At 35.6% G+C, this 23,180-nt stretch overlaps 1 protein-coding gene across 3 annotated transcripts in view; it reads left to right on the plus strand.

The window, feature by feature from the left end:
- Positions 1 to 23,180, plus strand: part of LOC132705040 (CREB-binding protein) — a 32,668-nt gene continuing 9,488 nt past the window's right edge. The window contains exons 1-16 of one of the 3 annotated variants that reach the window (XM_060675461.1): positions 1 to 614; positions 1,331 to 1,423; positions 1,975 to 2,189; positions 2,253 to 2,469; positions 2,613 to 2,987; positions 3,055 to 3,294; positions 3,949 to 4,652; positions 6,655 to 7,108; positions 13,109 to 13,618; positions 13,692 to 14,120; positions 14,174 to 14,463; positions 14,524 to 14,681; positions 14,838 to 14,948; positions 16,047 to 16,824; positions 22,704 to 22,862; positions 22,922 to 23,158. In XM_060675461.1, the coding sequence (XP_060531444.1) occupies positions 533 to 614; positions 1,331 to 1,423; positions 1,975 to 2,189; positions 2,253 to 2,469; positions 2,613 to 2,987; positions 3,055 to 3,294; positions 3,949 to 4,652; positions 6,655 to 7,108; positions 13,109 to 13,618; positions 13,692 to 14,120; positions 14,174 to 14,463; positions 14,524 to 14,681; positions 14,838 to 14,948; positions 16,047 to 16,824; positions 22,704 to 22,862; positions 22,922 to 23,158 (5,052 nt within the window). In that variant the 5' untranslated portion in view covers positions 1 to 532. The remainder of the gene's footprint in view (positions 615 to 1,330; positions 1,424 to 1,974; positions 2,190 to 2,252; positions 2,470 to 2,612; positions 2,988 to 3,054; positions 3,295 to 3,948; positions 4,653 to 6,654; positions 7,109 to 13,108; positions 13,619 to 13,691; positions 14,121 to 14,173; positions 14,464 to 14,523; positions 14,682 to 14,837; positions 14,949 to 16,046; positions 16,825 to 22,703; positions 22,863 to 22,921; positions 23,159 to 23,180) is intronic. The other 2 variants (XM_060675460.1, XM_060675462.1) reach the window with 2 other exon arrangements.

Consider the following 23,180-nt stretch of genomic DNA (forward strand, 5'->3'; position numbering starts at 1 on the left):
CAGGCGTAGAAAAAGTTTCATCAACTGCCGCCATTTTGCCTGTTTGAGGTCGCGTCGAAATTGACACGAAATCCTTTGGTTTCGGAGTTGTATGTAAATTAAAGCAGTCATTTTCGATCAAAAGTAGTTTATATTAGCGTCTAGTGAAACAAAACGCATATGGATTGTTGAAAAAACCGCGGAAGTGCGATAGTGAAGTGCGATTTGTTTGAGATCATTGTGTGGTTCGTCAGAGATGGTGATAGACATCGCGAAGTTGTGTAGTCTACCAGCCGGACTATTCGACATTCATGATGGCTGATGGTTGACTCTAATCTGACAAATATGTGCCTTGTGAGATGCATCGACGGTCGAAGACTCAATTTATCGACTTACGGCACCGTTTCTCTCATATTTTCCGCGGAATATGATGATTTATGTACTTAAGTCGCGATAAATAGTGGTTGGAGTGCAGTTCCTTTGGTCAGTCGCAGCTTTGGGCCAGTGGCTACGGCTTTAGCTTTGTAAACAGAACGCTGCACTGTGGTATAGGATGGCCGATCATCTTGTAGACGGGCCACCGAATGCCAAAAGGCGAAAACTGGACCCTTTCCCGGGGCCGTCCGACACCTCCGGTGAGTTTGGCCTTGTTTTGATGTTTATTTTGTCACTTGTGTAGCATGTCGGAGACACAGAACGCGGGACATGCGTTAATTATGTTATCCGATCATTGTTTTTTAAACGTTTTTGAAACGGTTTATTGAAAGTGTTGGTATACTAAATACTTAGGGACATTTTCACATATTTTGGAAAAAGTATTCCTTATGAATTTTTGCATGTATATCAACTTTGACGCATGAGCTTCAAAATTTCCTTTTTCTCCTTGCCACACAGAATATACATTATTTAGATGTTTAGTGTAATCAGTATTTTTTATTACCTTCAATAACTCTTGCTAAAAGTGCTTTGTTTACACTTAAAAATTAATATTGTGTTATTTTCATGTTGCACACATGCAAGCGTTCAAATTTGGATGTTATACCTAGGGCTTGAGTTTGAATATTTTTCAGTTTCAATTTAGCATTTTGTGTGAAGATATTTTTGCTGCGGAAGTACTAAACACAAAATGTAACAAGAATTTTAACCAATTCAAAAAAATGTCCTCTTGTTCCCTCCAAAATTCTACACTGCAAGATCATAGAATTGATTTCAAAAGAATACATGGAAATTAATTATATTTAGAAGTGTGTTATTTTTTTCTTCTCATTCTGGAAATACATTCCTTTTGCTACACACATTTTTAATTGGTACTTATATCTTTTATATTAATGCATATTACTCTAACAATTAGCTTTCAACAACTACGGTTTGGGGTCTACACAATCTGGTCTGTGTGATGGTGTGTCCAATCCGAGACACCAATGGAACTTTAGCCACACTCAAAGTAAATACACAGTTTTAAGGCTTTAAAATAACGTCCGGGCATTCATGTTACTAACAAAGCGCTTTTGTATTGAGTTTTGTACCAAACTAAATATCATGGGCATGTTTTGAATTAATTTACAGTTTTTGGGGAAATAGGATTTTGTTTTTGTTAATGGTTTGCGGTAGTTCCTGTGGTTGATGTTGGTTTGTTGCGTACAAATTGATTTATTTTCTTACAGATTGGGATACCATTCTTTGTTTTTATTTTCAATAACATACTTGACTTCATTCCAGCTTATACTGTCCAAACATTTGTAGCGAATGGTTGTGTTTGTTTCATTCTCCTTTTTTTTTTTATGAGAAATGTGTTTTAACTTATCTTTATTTTTCAGTACATCTACCACACATATTTATTAAAATAATATTGCCAGGATTTAACCAGCTCTTTGATAATTATTTACCAATGTTGTCGTCATTTTTGGGTTCTCCCACGAGGCTCTCAATTTTACAATATGATCATAAAATAGAAGGTCTTTTAAAATGTTTTAAAATATGGTTTAATTTTCGCAGACGTGCTTTCAAATATGGACATGTTTGACTTAGAAAATGATCTCCCAGATGAACTTATCTCTTCCAATATATCTTCAAACTCATGGAACCTTACTGAGAATATTGGGAATCCCAAACCCCCGGCTCAAGGACCTGGTCCAGGTCTCCAAAATGGGATTGAGAACGTCGACGCTAACAATTTAAGACAGATGCAGATCAATCATATGCTTCAGCAGGTAATTTAGATAATTAACCATGGCAAATATTGATTCTATATAAAAATGAAATAATGTTTTCAGAGCAATAAGGGACTGGTTAGTAATGCTCTATTGCCTGGGGGTCAGTTGGGCAGCAAAAGTCCCAATTTACAATCTCCCCCCAATGTGTCTGTGGCAAAGAGTGTCGTGGTGGATCAAATGAATCTTGGCAGTTTGCCCTCGAGCATATCGAACACTTCAGTGCTTCAGTCAGTAGCAAATAATGGAAGCAGCCCTCAGGTTATGAGCTCAATACCAGGTGCGGTAACAACTGGTATTTTTTTATTGTAAAAAAAAACTGTCGGTAATACATAACTGTTGGACCATATAGAGGCCTCTATAGATTATTGTTCTTGCTATTGCCCTAATAGTTGTATGTACTTATAAAGGGGTATATTTTAGGGTTGAATAATAGCGCTACCAATAGCATGATAATGACCAACAGCAGCATAAGCTCATTGGGTAACATGGCCGGAGGCGGCCTCGTGGTTACCAGTGGAGCAGTGAGCAAACCTCAACTCTCAAATACTCCGAACTTAATGACTAACCAACCACACCTCCAGGGGAACCATAATGTTCCTCAAAGCCTTCAAAATGGACCTATGATTAATCGAGTTGCTCATATGCACCAACGAGCCCCAGGTCCCCATGGCATTCACATTGGAGCGAGACTTCAATCGCCTAATGTTCTCCTGGGTGGACCAGTCAATCAGGGAATACCTGGCAATACTCCTTATCAATATGCTAATCCAAACACTGGTCAAAATGTTCAAGTTGGTAAGTAACCTAGTTATTGATAAGAGTATGAAAAGAATATCCGCTAACACAGATGTACATTTTTTAGGAGTTGCACCACAACAAAAGATAAACATACCGGGAACCAGTCCTCGTTTTGGAGGACCTCCAGCCGGGCCGGTGGGGCCTATGAGTTGTGGAGGAGATGGGGGACTAGTGCAAACTCAGCCTCCTGCACCGTCTCCAGCTCAACCACAGTCAGGCGCCCCTAGTGGATCTCAGCCTGGTCCCCAGCAGGCAACACAAAACCAAACTAATCAACCTGGCGCTCCTCCCGCGCCCTCTACTGGTAAGTAATATTTTTGCTTGCAATATTTCACTTTTGACTAAAAGCTTGTATTTAATTATTATTATTATTTTTTAAAATAAATTTTGAAATTCTAAAAATGTAAAAAAATGTACCAGAAAAAATTTGTTGTTTATTATTGATTTTGATGATCAATTAATTTTACTAATATTATTATGAACATGAACTAGAAACCCCATTGTTTTTTCTAAGATGTAGATGGGTGTTAAAGTTTTGAAACAAGAAACTGTTTTTTTAATATGCTTCTAAAAACATCAAATAATTTTGTATCCCCAACTTTTTTAAATTTTGCCAACACCATTCACGCTTGATAATTTCGAGACACAAAAACAACACACACCACTGCTTTTTCTGAAAACAAAAATGATTTTATTTGGAGCAATTTTGAGTTTCTTAACTTACCATTTGCATTTAAAAAATAGAAACGGTATGTTAAAATCTGATAGGTTAAAGCATATTTGATCCTTTTTTTATTATGAATATTTTGTATTGTACTAAATGTAAATTGCCAGGGTGACTTTTCTTTTCAATCAAATGTCCAAAGTGCGAACTAGTATAATTTTTTAACAAACTTGAATTTTCTTTTATTTTTCTATGTATATTTCGAATTTGGTATATTTATGGTCTTTACCATAGATCCGGAGAAAAGGAAGTTAATCCAGCAGCAGTTAGTGCTCCTGCTCCATGCCCATAAATGTCAACGAAGAGAATCAAATCAAGCTAACGGGGAGGTCTGGACATGTACATTGCCGCATTGTAAAACGATGAAGAACGTACTTAATCACATGACCACATGTAACGCGGGCAAAAGCTGCTCTGTGGCACACTGTAGTTCATCTAGGCAGATCATCAGCCATTGGAAAAACTGTATCCGTACAGACTGCCCCGTGTGCCTACCTCTCAAACAAGCCGATAAAAATAGAAATAATCCGGCCACGGTGCCGACCCAAAATCCGCCTCAACCGCCGCCCACTAACCCTTCCGAAGCGCAAATGAGACGTGCTTACGACGCCTTAGGCATTCAATGTCCGACTACTATGTCGGGACCGAATCCCGCAGGGCTTATACCCGCCGCATGCCAGCCGAGATCGGGACTTCGGTTACCGATTAACGCTAATCCAAACTTACAAAACAGATGCGCGACGGGGGTCTTGCGGGTCGGTCCAACTGGTGCGGCACCCAACGTGAGCCTACCCCTAGGAAGCGATCCTGCCGCGAACGCTGTCGCGCAGGCGCAAGGCGTCAGTCAAACTGCTGCGAATTTGCAACAAAGCGTTAACAACGTTATGTTCGGGCTAACCAGTGGGGCAGAGGGTGCAAATCAAAATCTAGTAAACCAAGTAAGTATTTCATATTAGGATAAATAATTTAAGTCCAAATTTTGAATACCCCAAGATTTATGTGCAAATAATGTTGGAAATAAAATTATTATTATTATTATTATACTATTAGACCGTAGGCGGCAAAGCGGGTAAAACTGCACTTTAGTATCTGCATATAGACTATATACAGAAGTCACACATTGAGGTTGTCACTGCGTTCACCGTTTATTTACAAAATTATTAAATCTATTCCTAAAGCTATTCAGGGTAGATGTTTGTTATAAATATTCGGCATGGAAGTCTTCAGTACACAATCTTAGTGAATGGCCCCTTAGGTTATTGTCATTTTGATGAAAAAAGTCCATTAACCCGACCCTCCTATTTTAAGGTCTCAGATATTAAAACTAAATTATTAAAATAAAATTAAAATACTGTCTGTCTGTCTGTTGTCATTTGTACCATAGTCAAATGGAGGATTATTATGACCTATATGTAGCATTGTACATTTGTGTGCTTTGAGACGCAGCAGCCAGTCCATTGTCCATATTTCCAGTTTAGCTAAATCTTCAACTAGGTGTTCATGTTGTAAAGTTGGGTCTCCAAAAATCTTAGTATCATCAGCATACATACTAACATTGCACATCATGTGCTCATCAAGGCCGCAGACATATATTATGAATAACAGGGGCCCCAGCACTGCTCCCTGAGGCCTCAAAATCTGAAGAAAGGCAGCCATTTATTCTCATTTGGAATGTTCTACATGAAAGGTAGTCCTTGATCCATTGCAGCAGTTTACCTGTTATACCATTGTGCTGTAGTTTCGAAACAAATCTTGCCAGGGGGACTGTGTGAAAAGCTTTTTCAAAATCCAGGTATATTATATCTACTGGATATCGCTTATCCTGGGTCTAGGTCCACAATTCAAATTGGCAATTTAGGTTTGAAATAACAGATCTTCGAGGTAGAAAGCTAGGTAGAATACTGGTTGCCAAGGAAATCCTGATGATTTGTCGTTAGAAATTCAGTGAGTGCAAGCAATTATTTTTTCAATAACTTTGCAGGGAGTGGAAGTTAGACTGATTGGTCGATAGTTGTTTGCTAAATATTGATTGTCTTGGTATTGGTATTGATACATTGATTGGCACTTAGGCCAATAGATGGGCCCGTTGTGCCACGAGGCCGCTCTACAGGGCGTCCAGAATGCCGCCCCTCCTATAGAAGGTCAGCAACTCCTTTAGCCCAATACTGTGCACTGAGTCTGGATCGATCAAGGCCGTTCCGAATACTCCCAATCTTGCCCATGTCAAAGCAGGGCACTTGGTGAGCAGATGATACGGGGTCTCCTCTAGGGGTGTCTTTCTTGTGTATGGGAATGACTATTGTCTTTTTCCAACTGGAGGAGATTCACTCATCATTTGAGACATCAGTTTGCTTATTGTCGATGAACACTTCCTATGAAAAACTTGAGCCACATTTTCAGGACTAGAACTAGCATGAAACTTAAGCTGGGAGTTAGAACTTTTTCCTCGGTGAAGTTTATTTCTGAAATTGATGCCTCAGTAAGAGTTTATAAGGGTAACGCAGGAAAACACAATTTTTCAGCAAATAGTTCTGTAATCATTAGTTGACTCAGTTTCTTACGCACCAGAGCTGTCAAGCAAGGCAAAATTAATGTGCTCTGATTCTAATGAGTGAAATGTATTGGTAAAACTTTCTGGCTGCCTGCTTTGTAAGGTTGTTTTCAAATTCGTTTGTTTAAGAAAAAAATTGTAGTGCTGCATAGGAATGTAATGGTTTACTATATGGTGTACTATTTTCTCAAAACTTTGATACTTGTTCTCTCTGTCAGGGTTATTGATATAAAATATATAAATATATAAAATGATATAAATCTTTTTGTATGTTCGATACTTCTCGGAAATAAGATTAATTGCAAGCAGGCGTTAAATCTTCAACATCTTTTTCTTTTTTTAGACCAAATAAATGATGCAATCCTACCTATTTCTTGCCTTATTTACAGTTGCCCGGCGGTCTCCAGCCAAGTCAGGTAACTGCATCTCCCGTATCGGGAACCAAAGAATGGCACCAGTCAGTAACGCCCGACTTAAGGAACCACCTAGTTCATAAGTTGGTTCAGGCAATTTTCCCCACTCCTGATCCGCAAGCCCTTCTTGACAAGCGCATGCATAACTTGGTGGCGTATGCGAGGAAAGTCGAGGGTGATATGTACGAAATGGCCAATAGCCGGTCGGAATACTATCACCTCTTGGCCGAGAAGATTTATAAAATTCAAAAAGAACTTGAAGAGAAAAGACAGAAGAGGAAAGAACAGCAGATGCAGCAACAGCAGCAGCAGCAGCAACCTATAAGGCCAAACTTGCAGGGCATTGTGAGGTCGGCAGTGCCCAGTTCTATCGTGCCGCAGCAACAGCTTCGCAGCGGCTCTCCCACCATCAGTGCCAACAGTATTGGAGGTAGGATAATTTTTCATTTTTTGTTATTGGCAGTAAATTTTGCACATGGATAATGTGATTCTGCTAGTGAGTTGCAGAAATTAAGTGGTGACAATTGTCACTAGCAGCTATGTAACTAAATTCAATATCAAAATCATTTGGACAATTCATTTTTTAGGATCCGCAGGATTTTGTTCTAAGAAAGTTGTGTGTAAAAATGAAGTTAGTTTATAAATATTCTTCTGAGTAGAAGAAAATAAATCAATTTACTATCATTAAAAGAACATTTGTTGTGTAACAATTTGTCCTGATAATGACTTGTTATAAATTTGAAAGACTTGTGCAGCCTAGTGTGAATTTATATTTTAGAAAAAATTAAATTTGCATTATCATTTCTTTTAGTAAAATTAACAAGATTTTTCAGCCAATATGCAAACTAAAAGATTATTGTTATAAGTATAAGTCATTCATAGAAACTGTACTCACCTAAGTGGGACAAAATAATTCATGAGATGGACGTTTGGTGTTATCATGTAACAATGTTTAAATTTTTAGAATGCAAACCACATCTAAGGCCAATGCCTTTGAACCTTTTTTGAAAATCTACAACAGATAATACACACAAATAACACAAATAAGAAAATAACAACACCTGTCTACGAAACACGTCTTCGACTTGTTTACCGTCCTAGCTCTTTGCAAACTGCACAGAATTGCGGCATTTTTGCTCTCGGTCTTTGTAATTGCAATATCCAAAAACACGTTTTTACTTTCATAAAGTGACTTATCTCACAAAAAATAAACAAAGCAGACATAATACAAGACGCACGTGAATTCGATGTTAAAAGCTTCCCTACATTGGCGTAAGCCTATCTCTATTGTAAAAAAGAGAACGATTTGAGATTTTATGAGTAATGTTTTTAGTAGTTAGTGTACCTCAGTCCGTTAAGATCAAAAAATGTTGAGAACAAATATTCCATATGCCCATGCGTAGTTCATTTCAGTTTTTTTAATATTGCGAGAGAGAGCCAAGGCATGTGTGAACATTTATGTTTAAAAAAATGCCGAAAAATGTAGCGCAATGTATGATGTATTTCATTTTTTTAATATTGCGAGAGAGAGCCAAGGCATGTGTGAACATTTATGTTTAAAAAAATGCCGAAAAATGTAGCGCAATGTATGAAATTTATGTGCATGCGTTTTTGATGTTTCAATCCCGGATAAATATCTCATAAGTATCTGGAGTTTAGTAATTTTGCCACATTTACAGCCCTCGTAATCCATTAGCAGCTATATAAAATTCCTATTCTCTGGACTCATATTAATAAGGGTAAAATAATTGCCTATGGGAATGGTTGGTGCTGTAAACCTCAAAAAGTTTTTGAAAAAAACAGCGCAAAAAAAAATGTTCTCATTTACTGCATTACATTACCACATTACTGCTTGATAGCGATATATAAAATGTCAATGAAATTTGTAGAGTGGTTTGAAGATTTATAAAAAATTAGTTTTTTGGAGCTTATTTTCGACGTAGAATATGGTATAAAACTTTGGTCCATTAATTTAATAAACATTTAATAAATTTAATAAACAAAACCACTAACCAAAACTAACATCATTTATTGTATCAGAACAACCCTTGAAAACAAAATGCCACCAAAATAATCAAGGCCTAATTTGCTTGAAAAAATTGCACCAGAAAATTCCCAGTTAAAAGTACATGCATTTTTATACTTTAAAAATACATGTAGAAATTTGAATTATATCCCACATATTGCGATTTAAAAAAGGATTTAGACCTCTCGCAGCGGCACTAGGTAAGGTCGCCAAACTACACATTCGCCTTGCAATATTCTGCATTTTTGAAAAATCGAAAAAGAAACTATTAAATGTGTATGCTACAAAAATTTACTAGCGTCTGGCCCGCCGGTGAAGTTGACTCCCCGTCACATCGGAACTTAAATAAAAACTTAACGTTGCTTATTTCGTGACGACGATTGTTATTAGTTACATTTTTCGTTTTTAATAAGGTTTTTAAGTAATTAATATTGTGTAAAATGAAATTACAGTTACGAGAATGTCAAACATTTTTAGTAAATTTTCTAACTTAGGAATACACGCGATGAAGTCCCACCCAAAGAATGTAACAAAATTGACGCCTTTACTATGTAAAAAGTGTTCCCCTAATTCGAATAAGAAGAACTTTATGCACAGGAATAGTTTAAATTGAAAAATTAAAACAATACATGATCGAACTCTAATCTTGAAACTCAAGTCAAAACCACAAGAGTTAATAAAAAAATGGGGTTTGGGTGAGTATGAAAGTGAAATGGCATCAGTTGATACTTTCTGCAATGGATGAGTTATGCCAATAGAAAAGTAAGTAGCCTTTAAAATGTTCTGTTATTAGTAACACCAAACTCACCAAGTATGAAGTCTATGAGAATGAAAATGATTCCAGTGTAATTATTGCCCAACTATCTGCAAAACCTATCGCAAACACGAAAACAGAATCTTTTACAACAATATCATGAAATTGTATCTAGTTGTAATTCACGTGAAACGCACAAAAGTTATAAATTCCCTAAATCCAGTTCAAAAAACCTATTTTGTCCTTCAAGAAACCTGCACATAAGTCATATTCTATAATATACTAAAATGAGTTTTGGTTAGTTGGTAGTTTCTTAGATAATTTTTATATATAAATGTTTAGATATGATTTTGATTTTTTAGATGTCCGGATATTGGGCAAGTAGATAGAGGGATGTGTATATAATTATATCTAGACACCCTTATAACGACAGAAGCATAATAATTATTATTATTATGGCATCAATAGCACTTTCTCTATAATTATGTATTGATCTTATCCAAAACATGTCTGTATTTTTAGCGTAAAAGTTTGTAGTTTTTATTTAAATTTTGGAAATTTTTGTAGGTATACAGTGTGTCCAGATTTGGCGGTGAATGTATTGCGATCTTGGAAACTTAGAGATATACAAACAGCTAAATGGAAAAAGTTTTAGAAAATTCTATCTGCAATTCAGTTCCTTTCAGTACGCGGTTTTATTTCTTTTGGTTTTTTCAAACGTTTAGAAAAATTTTTATTTATTTATTTTTAAAGTTCTGCCAAAAATCGTTGTTCTGTCTCTTTCTTACACATTGATTTCTTATGGAAAGTACCACAAATATGAAGCGCTCTAATAAGTGGTTTTTGGGACATCAGGAGCTTTTAAAATCCGACATAAAAAATTCATGCCCTTATTTGAAAAACAAAGTTGATGATGCTTATAAAAAAACGAAACTTCTTAATAAAATGTAATAACACAGACATCTCTTACGTTAATGTCACCATTTTAGTATTTAATATCTCAAAAACTAAAACAAATAAAATCGCAAACTGAACGGAATTTAATTGCAAAATTTTTTTTTTATAAAACTTCCTCCATTTCACCTCTTTGCTGTCTGTAATTTCTAAGATCCCAATAAATTCACCAGCAGATCTGGACACACACAAATTAAGTTTTGAGGTCAAGTATTCATATATATTTTTATTTTTTAAATAAAGTTTTTTATTACACATAGTTTTTTTTTATTATTGTTACAAGAGATTACATGAAATTTTTTCTATTTTTCACTTTTAAATTGCTCGATAAAAATATATGTTGGCAAAAAAATTGAAATACAAATTTAAAATAATTTAATTTTACATCCAGTTAAAAAAAAGTGTACAATCTTGTAAAATATCTATCTAAAAATGATTGCTTGAAAGTAGCCTACATGTAATGCCTTTTATTTAAATTTAGCGCCATTTCATATTTACATGTGCTGCGAAGACACTATTCTTTAAAATTCGGGAATCAGGTCACCATTGGGCCAGACGTTAGTCAAAAATTTACTTTAGTCAAATGTGTAAAGACCATAGAGACCACTCCTTTTGCATGAAGAAATTAAATGTGCCGAAAAAAGAGGTGCGAAATATTAGGTTATACTAATAAAGTGCATTAACGTTGAAAAGTTCTTCCTCTAGGAAGGTGAGATTATAAGTACGTCAGTTTCAAACGTTTCTGTATAGTCGAAATTATACTCATTTGTAATGGCGTCATGCTAGTTGCCAAAAATGCGTGTTCGCTGATTATTACAATTTACAGATTTCAAATTGAAAGTGACATTTTCACTGTATGGCGTTGGATAAAAATATGTTACCAGGAAAATATTCAGGCCAAGTTCCGTGCATAGAAATTTAATTTCATTTTTAAAAGTACCAGTTAAAGATTATTTTTTACTCTATAACTTACCGAATTATTTTGAAAATTTAAAACTCACTAGAAATGGGCATAATTCCGACTTTACCATAGAAAATTCTTCTTCTTTGCGGTTTACGAGGTGTTGCCATGGAAAATGTGTAAACTGTATAGTTGACATTAAATTCGTCAACCTTTATTTAACCTTACTTTTCAACTTGTCGATTTTCTTTTAGTTCTTTATATCTGAATTTCAAGGACGGATACATTGTGCATGGATTAGCAGCATGTTTTTTCTAGTAATCTTAGCACTGAAAAGACGAATCAGCAAAATTGTTTAAAGCGACATTATTTAGTGTTGGTTTGGGTATTAATTTATTGTGAGTGCTTTTTTAGTTAACAACTATCATCTAAAAAATTTACCGCCCGATTTTCACAATGTAACTTTTTGCCGCCCATATAAAGCTTGCATATGGACAACTGCACCAAACGAAGTCGCATCAATTTATTATACTGTCAGATGAGAAGTTCATATTATTAATTGGCGATCTTACAATTCAATGAAACTTCTGACGGAAAAAATATTACTATTGTTTGCAAGTAAATTTGAGAATGGTTGCATTGTTTTAATGTATGTGTTGATATTGTTTAAAAAAATAGTTCGGTTGGTATAGTTCGCGATTCAGTGCCTTTGTGGATTGCAATTCAGTTTCAATTGCCGGATTGAGGGCATACTGTAAAAATGTCTTATCGGTTCCTGCAGTAGACCCAATAAAAATTACATTAAATTGCATTTAATAATTCGCCATCTACAAACCTCCAGCTTTCATCGTAATTGTCTCATTCGGTCATTTTCCACAAATCGCACACCACAAAAAAATAACAGAGCCACTAATAAAGCTTTATTGTCTCTTATGCAGATAGAATGAGTTGGTTAAAGGTTCAACATGTAAATATTGAGTTTGCAGGTAAAGCGGGCATGTCTAGAAACACCGCTATCGGAGAATACATTCGCGAATATTCAGTTTGATTGCGGATGTTTCAAATTGCGAGCGGAACAACTTTTTGATTATTTTTGAACCACAAAGGCTCTCTATTGTTCTGACCTACTGTCCCAAAACAAACACACTATATCTCAAAAGCGACTCAATTTGCATTTGCAATTTTCACTGTGTTTAGAATCTTATACTTAGATACTATTCTTATTCCATAACCTATGTTGGTCAGCGTTAAACATCTGTATATCTAATATAAATAATATGCTTTAAATTTTTTTGGTATTGTCTGATTTAAAATTCCTTTCTCTTAGTACAATATTGTTAGGTTTTTCAATTTTGTAGAGTTTTCTTCTTAAAAATTAGTTTTATACTCTATTCAAACTAGTTGTCTGTAAAGAAAAAAGATTTTTCTTCATTTGTTATTACGATTTGTAAAATTCAAATTAGGTATGAAGTTTGTGTCCTCAGCATAATGTTTGTATTGCGATTACTTTCCCGTGCTATACCGATTTTGTTGCATATCTGATTCAATTTGTTTATTTCCTTCTTGAAGCACTATTCTATGCTTTATTTATGATAAATCTGACTATCCACGTGTTTACATTCCCCCTTACAGCATAAGTTTAACCAGTAACAATTCCCTGGCTATAAAGTCATATGTTTCTCTCAAGTATAAATATTGGCATAGCCATTTTTTTATCTTGTGTGTCTAAAGTAGGAGAGAATGGATAATTTTTCTTACATATTAAAGTGTCAAATTCATTTTTTTTTTTACAAAGGTTTGGGAGTTCTGAACCAACAGACAAATCAGATGGTGTTCCCGGTACAGCAAACGAGTGCGGCCACTCAGCAAAATCAAATTCAACAGCAGAACGTTGTTGGGTTACCGGGACCCAGTCCGACTACGTCTAACCCGGGTCTATCACCGTTCAGTAATCCCCTCTCGCAAAGCAGCACATCGGCGGGGAACAGTCAGTTTGTGACCAATGGTCCAGTCAGTTTGCCTCAAATATCTCCCGCTGGCACAAACCAGCAGAATCAGTTCAATGAACTGTTAAAGCCTAATAGGATCACCCCGTCCCCATCCAGCTTTATTCAACAACCTCAGCAACAACCGACTGCTCAGCCAAATCAGTCGACGCAGCAAAACGGGACCCCAAGGCTATCTAGCGAAGGGGTCACGACGCCGCATGCCGTGACTGGTCCAAAGTCTGTCAACTCTTCCAGGGGTCCGTCGCCAGCGCCTGCTACTCCTATCCAAGCATCGCCAGCAACTGCGGCAAGCTTAGGTAATTACTTTTTTTATTATTATTATTATTTTATGAAAAGGTTGAGCAACATTGATAAATGCATTTGCATTAGGTAAAGGAATGAGCAATGCTGAAAGGGCGGCGCTCAATGCGCCCCGATCTTCTTCTCTATCATCACAGATGGCCGCCGTGATGGCGGCCGCGGAACAAAACGAAGACTCGCCTTCACCTTCGGGTGGCACCAAAGGCAAACTAGACCAAATAAAAATGGAACCAATGGAAATTAAGCAAGAACCTGAAAGTGAACTGATTGACAACCAGAACGAGAACAGTTCTGGTGGTAAGAACATGCAGGAGGTTAAAAGCGAAATTAAAACGGAAATTAAATCGGAATTTCTACATGAGAACGGGTCGAATGTGGTTAAGGATGAAAAGTGCTCAATTAAAGACGATACTCAAGGGGATGGCTCCATGGATATGAAACCCCAGATTTCGGATACAGCGGCGTCATCAGGCGGCGAAACCGGAAAGAAAGTTAAAGGTTGGTATAGTGTTGCCTAAAGTGTATTTTATCCTGATATTTTTGTTCTGTAGTTTTTAAACCAGATGAGTTGCGTCAAAAGCTAATGCCGATATTAGAAAAATTGTATCGGCATGAACCCGAGAGTATACCTTTCCGACAACCGGTCGATCCTCAGTCGTTAGGCATCCCTGATTACTTTGACATTGTGAAGAAACCCATGGACCTGTCTACCATCAAACGAAAACTGGATATTGGGCAATACCAAGATCCGTGGGAGTACGTCGACGATGTATGGCAGATGTTTGACAATGCCTGGCTCTACAACAGGAAAACGAGCCGCGTCTATCGGTACTGCACGAAGGTAAGCGTTTCATAGCCGAATTTAGGTGCTCGCAGGAAGTCAGCCTATTATTTGTTTCAGTTGTCGGAGATTTTTGAACAGGAGATTGATCCCGTAATGCAGTCCATGGGCTACTGCTGCGGCAGGAAGTACACATTCAATCCTCAAGTACTCTGCTGTTATGGGAAACAGTTGTGTACCATTCCTAGGGATGCCAAATACTATAGTTACCAGAACAGGTAAGTTGTTCATTGTCAAATTGAAAACGCACCTTTTCTAAGTTTTTGCCATCCATATTTAAAAAAATATATCTATCAATAAAAATGTATTTCTTACCTTTATATGTAGATTTATCCATATTGGGAGCAGATACTTATCTGGATTTTCTTTTATAGTTTAAAGGCCTATGGTCTTGGATCTGATAGATACACGTTTTGTCAGAAATGTTTTAATGATATTCAAGGAGACACAGTCACTTTAGGTGATGATCCCACGCAAGCGCAGACGTAAGTATATTCTTTTTATACATTTTGCTTTTTATTATTATTTTTTTGTTCTAATGTGTCAATAATATATGATTCTGCTATTTCGAACATATGTAATTAGGTACTTATTTCAATTAGAAGCTCGTGTTTAAGGTTACACCATTACAATCATGTAATAAAGGGGTCCAATCTTTCTATCGCTTGGGATATTGATAATTTAATTGTGTAGGTTAACATGAATCTCATTGTGGTTCTGTTTGCATCACGCCAAGTTAATGAATGTAATTAATTGTGAATTCAATTAATGAAGTATAAACTACTTTCCGCATATTTGAGGGAATTGTGATAATCTATATGTTTTTCAATTTACATATTCTTCTAATAGGATACCCAAATTTAGTATATCTGCATTGTTAGTGTCATAATTTGATATGTAATTTGGCCTTCATACGGCCGGTAAAGTTCTCAAGGTTTGGCCTTTGAGGCATATCTGTCTATAACTCAATATTATAAGGGACTAAGTAATTTATTATAGTCCCCCCCCCCCCCCTGTGTGTCCTGGTATAGTCAGTGAAGAGGTGACCGCAAAATATTGATTTGTTTTGTTTTTGGGTAATCCTGATGATTTTATATTTCAGTTTATGGGGTTTTCTATAATCAATTTTTTTTTATCCTTTTTAAGTATCATAATTAGGTATGTAAATAAATCTTAAGACTTCTTTCATACCGCTGGTAAAGTTCTCAAGGTTTGCTTCTGAGACATAAATTATATCCGCCTATAACTATATATTATATTATCGTTACCCCCCGCCCCGCGGTCTCTTGTAAATTAGTGTCAGTGAAGAGGTTACCGCAAAATATTGATTTATTTTTGGGTATTTCTGATAATTTTATTTTTTATTTATTTTATTATTTCAGTTAATGGGGTTGTGTATAATTAAAAATGTGTTATCCTTTTTGCTGTTAATAAATAAATAAAATTTAATTTAATGTTTTAACTCAATTTAGTAACTTGATACTAGAATATTCAGTTTGTTAAATAATCGCAATATTCCGATTTCTCCCTTATAATCAAATTCCCAGTTGGCAAATTTATTTAGCCCAAGAACTGATTTGCAGGGCAATAAAAAAAGACCAATTCAAGGAAATGAAAAACGATCACTTGGAGATGGAAGAGTTCGTTCACTGCACGGATTGCGGGCGCAAACTGCACAAGATTTGTGTGCTTCACCATGAAGCGATCTGGCCTTTGGGTTTCGCGTGCGAGGAGTGTCTCAAAATGAAGAACATGAAGCGGCGCGAAAATAAGTTCAACGCGAAACGATTGACGGTCACGAATCTGGGCATTTACATCGAAAATCGGGTGAACATATTCCTGAAGAAAAAGGAAGCGGGAGCGGGCGAAGTGCATATCCGGGTCGTGTCAAGTAGCGAGAAAACCGTCGAGGTTAAGCCCGGGATGCGCGGAAAGTTCGTCGAGTCGGGTGAATTGTCGGCTGAGTTCCCTTACCGGGCGAAAGCTCTCTTCGCGTTTGAAGAGATCGACGGCGTCGACGTGTGTTTTTTCGGTATGCACGTCCAGGAATACGGGAGCGAGTGTCCTGTGCCCAATACGCGTCGCGTTTACATCGCGTATCTCGATTCGGTGCATTTTTTTAAACCAAAACAGTTTAGGACCGCTGTGTATCACGAGATCTTGCTCGGTTACTTGGACTATGTTAAACAATTGGGATATACTATGGCACATATATGGGCATGTCCGCCCAGCGAGGGCGACGACTACATCTTCCATTGTCATCCGCCCGATCAGAAAATACCAAAGCCGAAACGCCTACAGGACTGGTACAAGAAGATGCTCGACAAGGGCATCATCGAGAGGATAATCGTCGACTATAAGGTAAGATAAAACATGTTTTAGATCTATATAAAAATATTGGTTCCGAAATAATACTTTTTTTTTCTTCAAGCGTGGTGTGCCCAAACCCTTCGCGACAGGGAAATCTATTTTCGAGATTTTTTTTACCTGCAGTTTTAGAAGCATTTAGATCGATATGTACAGGATAGTCGATAGTCGTAATTGCAGTTTTCTGAGCTTGATTTTTGAGAAATATTTTATGTTAAAATATTCAGTAGCCAACCTGATCCTAAGGAAGCGGTAAATATTTCTTCTTCTTGCTACTGCATATAGGACTGTTTGCCCGCTTTACTTCATATCAGTGATGTGGGAGGTTCTCGCGCCACCTTTTCCTAGGTCTTTCAAGGCTCCTTCGTCCTACTTCAATATTTTCACTATTCATTCTTCTGCCATAAGAGCAATGTGTTCATTTCATTTTATCTTTCAATCCAACACCCAGTCATTGATGTCATTTTCCCCCGCACACCCGCCCAATATATTCATTTCTTTCCCTATCCATGAATGTTTTTCCCGCTATTCTTCCAACTATTTTCAGTTCTGTGGTCTCTAATATTCTTTTTGTTTTCGAGGTCTCAGGTTGGGTTTCTGCTGCATAGGTGAGTATAGGTGTGTTACCAATCTTATATATCTGAGCTTTTGTTTCAGTTCTGATATGTTCTTGTTCAGGTATGCTGCAGCCCTGGACGCTCTTGTAGCTTGGTGTTTTACTTCTGTCTGAACGTCTCCGCATCTAGATATTTCAATTCCCAAATATTTGAATTTCATTTCCTGGTTTGCATCTGATCGGTGACTTGGAAGTGACCGTCGATTTTATTTTTGCCTCTGATATAACCATATTAAGTTATTTGACTGTTTTATTGAACTTATACAGAAGTCTTTGAAGATCATCCATCCTCGTTCTCCGCCACAAGAACCGCGTCATCTGCATAGCATAGAATTTTCACTTCCCTATTTACCATTTTATATCCTCTTAGTTTGCGACCTTGTTTTATTATTGCATCCATTACGATGTTAAAAAGAAGCGGGCTTAAAGAGTCCTCTTGCCGAATGCCATTTTCCCTGTAAATATTTTCAATTGTTTTAATGATATTGAACGGAATTTGTCGATTGTAAAGGTGTATTATATCTTCCAATTGTATTTGATCAAAGGTTTTCTTCAAGTTTTATTTATCTGCTAGTGTAATATATTCATTAATTTTGTTCATTATTATCTTCGTAGTTAACTTCAAGAAAGTACATAGTAAATTTATGCCACTGTGGTTCTCGGGATTTTTTTTATCTCCCTTTTTGAACAAGAGAATCATTTTGCTATACGCTTGAATAAAGCTGATAACTGTTAGTTAAGCTTTTCACCTCCCTATTTAAGTAGCACGTTCTATCTATCTATCTATCTATCTATCATGGCCCTGGCTCTTTCTATTCTTTAATTTTTGAAATGCCTTTACTATTTCTTTCTTTTCTGTACCCATCTCATCGCTCGTTCATCATCATCGTTATTAGATCTGGTGTATTGGGTTCAGTTTTGTCCTCCTCTTTATTATAAAATTTTTGTATTTACCATTTTTTTATAAAAATATAAAAACATGTTTTCTTTTAATGGAAATTCCTATTTTTAACTGTTGTTTTGAATTCATTTCGAAATTCTTCCAACTTTTTTTATTAATAATAATGCATACCTAAACCTAATAGCTTTCCCAATATTTTAATTTCAAAAAATATTAAATTTATATAAATATATAACAAATATAAATTTGATATTACCGTTATTCGAAGTTGAGGTAAAAAATATATATGCAAAGGAATTTAAATTAGATGTTTTAGGGTGTTTAAAATGAAGGAATATATTTGGATCATTTTAAATTCAAAAATCTTTACATTTAATTAAATATGACTTTTCCAATGTGTACCCTTCTTTCCGTTTAAGACTTACTATAATATTAGGTGGCCATGACAAAAATATCAAAACTTAAGCTTAAAAAATGCACAGGAGAAAGAACTTTGTGAGATAAGGCAACATACAGTTAATAGCAATTTTGGTGAAAATAACGGCGAAATTTTAAATTCACAGAAAAAGTAAAGAATATTAAATAACTGTTACTACAATTTATCTTATCTCATTTTGAATTATTATTATGGCGCGATAAATGTTCAAAATTATGCACTTGGGTACACATGTATATTCTTTTGCGTATATTTTCTTGGACGTTCCTTGGCATAAATGGTGTTATTCTCCTGCACGCGTCCCGAATCCTATTTTCCATATCTTCTTGTGTTGTTGGGGGATTCACATAAACACGATCTTTAACATATCCCCTCAAAAACAAATCTACTGGTGTTGAGTCATGTGATCGAGGGGGCCATGCTCTACCGGTTCTTTCCTGTGGGTAATGATTATAGTAAAAGCTCCTTATTCACGCATTTACTAAGTACATATATAATAAGAAAAGGATTCTAATAGGTAACCACCCCATTCTCCTTGGTAAATGGTAAATGCCGTCAAATGGACTAATAAAAAAAGTAAAATAGATGGATCATATTAATTTGCCTAAAGTATGTTGTTAAATGGTTGTTGGTAAACAAACAGAATGAAAGCAACCTTATTACTCAATGAATAAAGTATATATTTAAATGTTGCAGTTCCGTATGACAAAGCCGATTTGCGTGTTTTATTGTTTTGTCTTTCACATTCGTCACAAAAATTAACTAAAAAAAAATGAGGAACTAGTTGCTTGATAGTTTACGCCTTGGAGAGTTATTTGCATCCATATCATATCATATCATATCTGTGTGGTCTAATGGTCCGCGCATTTTAAAGAACCTGATGATAGTTGTAGTGATGAATGTACAGCTTCTGGAAATACTGCTGCAGCAGAACTATATCCAAAAGAATTGGCAAACCTAGTAGCTGATTGAGGATACAAACCTGAGCAAATATTTAATGCACACGAAACTGCACTGTTTTGGAAGAGAACGTCAAACAAAACATTATTTTGTAAAAGCGAAAAGTCAGCAAAGGATAGAGTTACACTGCTGCTATGTTCATATGCATCAGGAGATTGTATCATTAAGCCACTGATGCTTTACGGATCGTTTAATCCTCCAGCTTTAAAAAATCAAAACTAGGACACCTGCCAGTCTTTTGGCGTGCTAATAAGAGGGTGGGTTGCAAGTGTTATTTTTTGTGACTGTTGCCGAAATTGTTTTGTTTCTAAAATTGAAGCTTGTTTAAAAAAAAAACGGAATTTAGGCTTTAAAGCGCTTCTAGTTTTGGACAATGCACCAGGTCATCCTCGCGAACTTCAAACTATGCATAAAAGTGACACGACGGCTTTGCTTCAACCTATGGACCAAGGAATCATCCAGGCCTTTAAGCTCTATTACGAACCTTCAAAATCATATTGGAAAATATGGAATGTAATCCTGATATGAATGGCACGAAATCTTATTTTTAAGAAGCAAATTAATTGCTAATGCGATTCGTGCGTATCAGTCTGAATTGAAGGAACTTTTAAAAACTGTCAAGCAAGAGAAAATTACCAAATTGTTCAAACCATTGTCTAAGCCTTAAGATAATTATTAATCAAAATGTGCAAAAACTTAAATTGATTTTGATATTTGTTTTTTTTGTCTCATATAAATTAGCATTTTTTACATTCGTGGCATATTTGTAGTATAGTATTTATATATTGAAAAATTCTTGAACTTCTCGATGGTAATGCGAAGGAGCTCCATCTTGCTGAAATCATATTTTTTTTGGATCTCAATGTCAATATCTTGAAGAAGTTGAAGTAAATCATTCTGCAAAAAGTTGAAATATAGTTCAATAACTTTAAAGTGTTTTATTTCACACCATACAGTAAGCGACCAATGGTTTTGGTTTTGCACTTCGCGAACGCAGAATGGATTCACTGTTGAATAATAATGCATATTATGATGATTAAGTGCACCATTATTGCGAAAAGTAGCTTATGAGAAAACATTATTTTGGACAAAAAAACTTCATTCCTCTGTTGCTTCATTTATAAAGGTGTAGTTAGTATATGGAAGGGATGTTTGTGTTTTATAATGATGCGGTTAACGGTAGATTGGGATGTGTCATAAACTAGCTACTTGATGGTCACTGACATGAATATTATCTTAAACTTAAAAAAAAAAATTAAAATTTTCAATTCTTTTGCCTCATTCGGTTTACCACTTTCCGTTTTTAATATTCAATACTACCACTAGCATCAAACCATTCTATTGATAAGATTGTCTAGTTGGTATACACATTTTAAAGCCTTACTGCCAACAAAGTATAGATAGAAAAACTATTAGGTTTAGGTATATATTATTATTAATAAAAAAGCTGAATAATTTTAAAAGAAATTCAAAACAAAATGTAAAAATAGGATGTTCTCATAAATTTTGAAACCAATGAGATGATGAACTTTATTTACTCTATCGTTGACTCGCCTTCTACAGTGCACTTGTGTGTGAACACCAACAAATTTTCTACCTCATATTAATATGCTTGTTCTCACTTTTGAAATTGTAAGTGAAAAGTGGCCATATCCTAATAATAAAAAAATGCCATTCTGCTTAAACGCGTATGTTTTATTATTTTATATAATTTCTATTATTTAAAATATATAGTAATTTTAGTTTTTGTTAGGAAGGAAAAAATAATAGAATTTTTCACTACTGCAATTGTCTATTAAATTTTACCACTCACTGGTTCAACAGCTCGTAACAAACGAATAGTCTTCAATTACATTTTCGGACCTTTCGCCATTTCAAATTTCACGAAGTCTTCCCAAAGATTTATACCAACATATTTCAATTGTTAATTGTTATACAAGGGTATGACTGTATCTTCTAAGTTAATTCGCATACGTGTATCTGCTATATGTTGACTTTTGGATATTACCAAAGGTAGTTTTTCCTGTAATATAGCTTAGTAATAAAGTGTAATACATCTCTCAGTCTAATGGTAAAATAAGTAGTGTTACATTTGGAGGCATAAGCATAGTCAGTAAACCTGGCACCGTCAGCGGTTTTTCATTCTTTCGTCGACTGTTTTTAATTATTCCGTCATGGATATAAAAGCGCATTTCCAGAAAGGTCTGATACTACAATGTTTTATAGTTTTTTTTAGTAATATGGTACATAATTTATATGCTTGTGATCACTTACCCCAGGTGCAAAGTTTTCAAGGATTCGATCTTTAAAAATCTCTATCTTGCAAAGTTGTAAAAGGGCGACGAAAATTTTAACGCAACCGTGGTTGCAAAAGTTGTAATGGAGATTTGGAGTAATACTTATGGTTCGTGGAACAATTTTACTATTAAATATTTCTCAAACATCGAGCGCCCGTGACATACATGTAAACCGAATAACGTCAATTTTTATTTACGGAATTTATCATACCGACCCAAATTTTACTAGCTTTATTGTTTATTCAATCTAACATATAATTCGTAAGAGTCGTTCATTTTTTGTCTTGTATTTCTGATGAAAATTTGTATATACGGCTCTTCTGCTGCAAGTAGTGTAACAATGAATTTTATTTCGGACAAATATTTAAAAAGTACCTGCAACAAGTATCCATAAATTCCTATGATTTCAGCAACAGTTTGGCACATTCGTCCACTGCTATCTAGAATCTAATTTTACTTTTAACTGAGAAATAAATAACTGAATATCGGTTGTCGACTTTTAATCGTGTTCTTTCAAACGACAGAATTGAAACAATCAATGTCAATTATAATTCAAATTTATTGCTATGGCTATGGACTCAAAGATAATTTCTGCCATTGTCAAAGACCATGAAAACCACTTTCGTGTGTTCATAGTTATTCAGGATTGTATATGTTGCTTAGGATATTCTCAAACAAGCAATGGAAGACAATCTTAGATCAGCGGCGGATCTTCCGTACTTCGAGGGCGATTTCTGGCCCAATGTTTTAGAAGAGAGCATTAAAGAGCTTGATCAAGAAGAAGAAGAGAAAAGGAAACAAGCTGAGGCTGCTGAGGCTGCGGTAATGACCCAATTCCCAATAATATATTACATATATTCACGCTGTGCGGTTTTGTTTAGATCTTTTCTTCGATGGAGGAGAGTGAGGTTGGACCAGACGGCAAGAAAAAAGGTCAGAAAAAGGCGAAGAAAAGCACAAAATCCAAAGCAAACCAAAGGAAAAACAGTAACAAAAAGTCGAATACCCCTCAAACTGGCAATGATCTGTCTGCCAAAATATTCGCCACTATGGAAAAACACAAAGAAGTATTCTTTGTTATCCGATTGCATTCTGTTCAGTCAGCTGCCAGTTTAAAGGTAATAATTATAATTAATTCGT

This window comes from Cylas formicarius, unplaced genomic scaffold (genome assembly GCF_029955315.1).
Source record: "Cylas formicarius isolate icCylForm1 unplaced genomic scaffold, icCylForm1.1 PGA_scaffold_7__23_contigs__length_41026272, whole genome shotgun sequence".
Taxonomy (NCBI): Eukaryota; Metazoa; Arthropoda; class Insecta; order Coleoptera; family Brentidae; genus Cylas; species Cylas formicarius.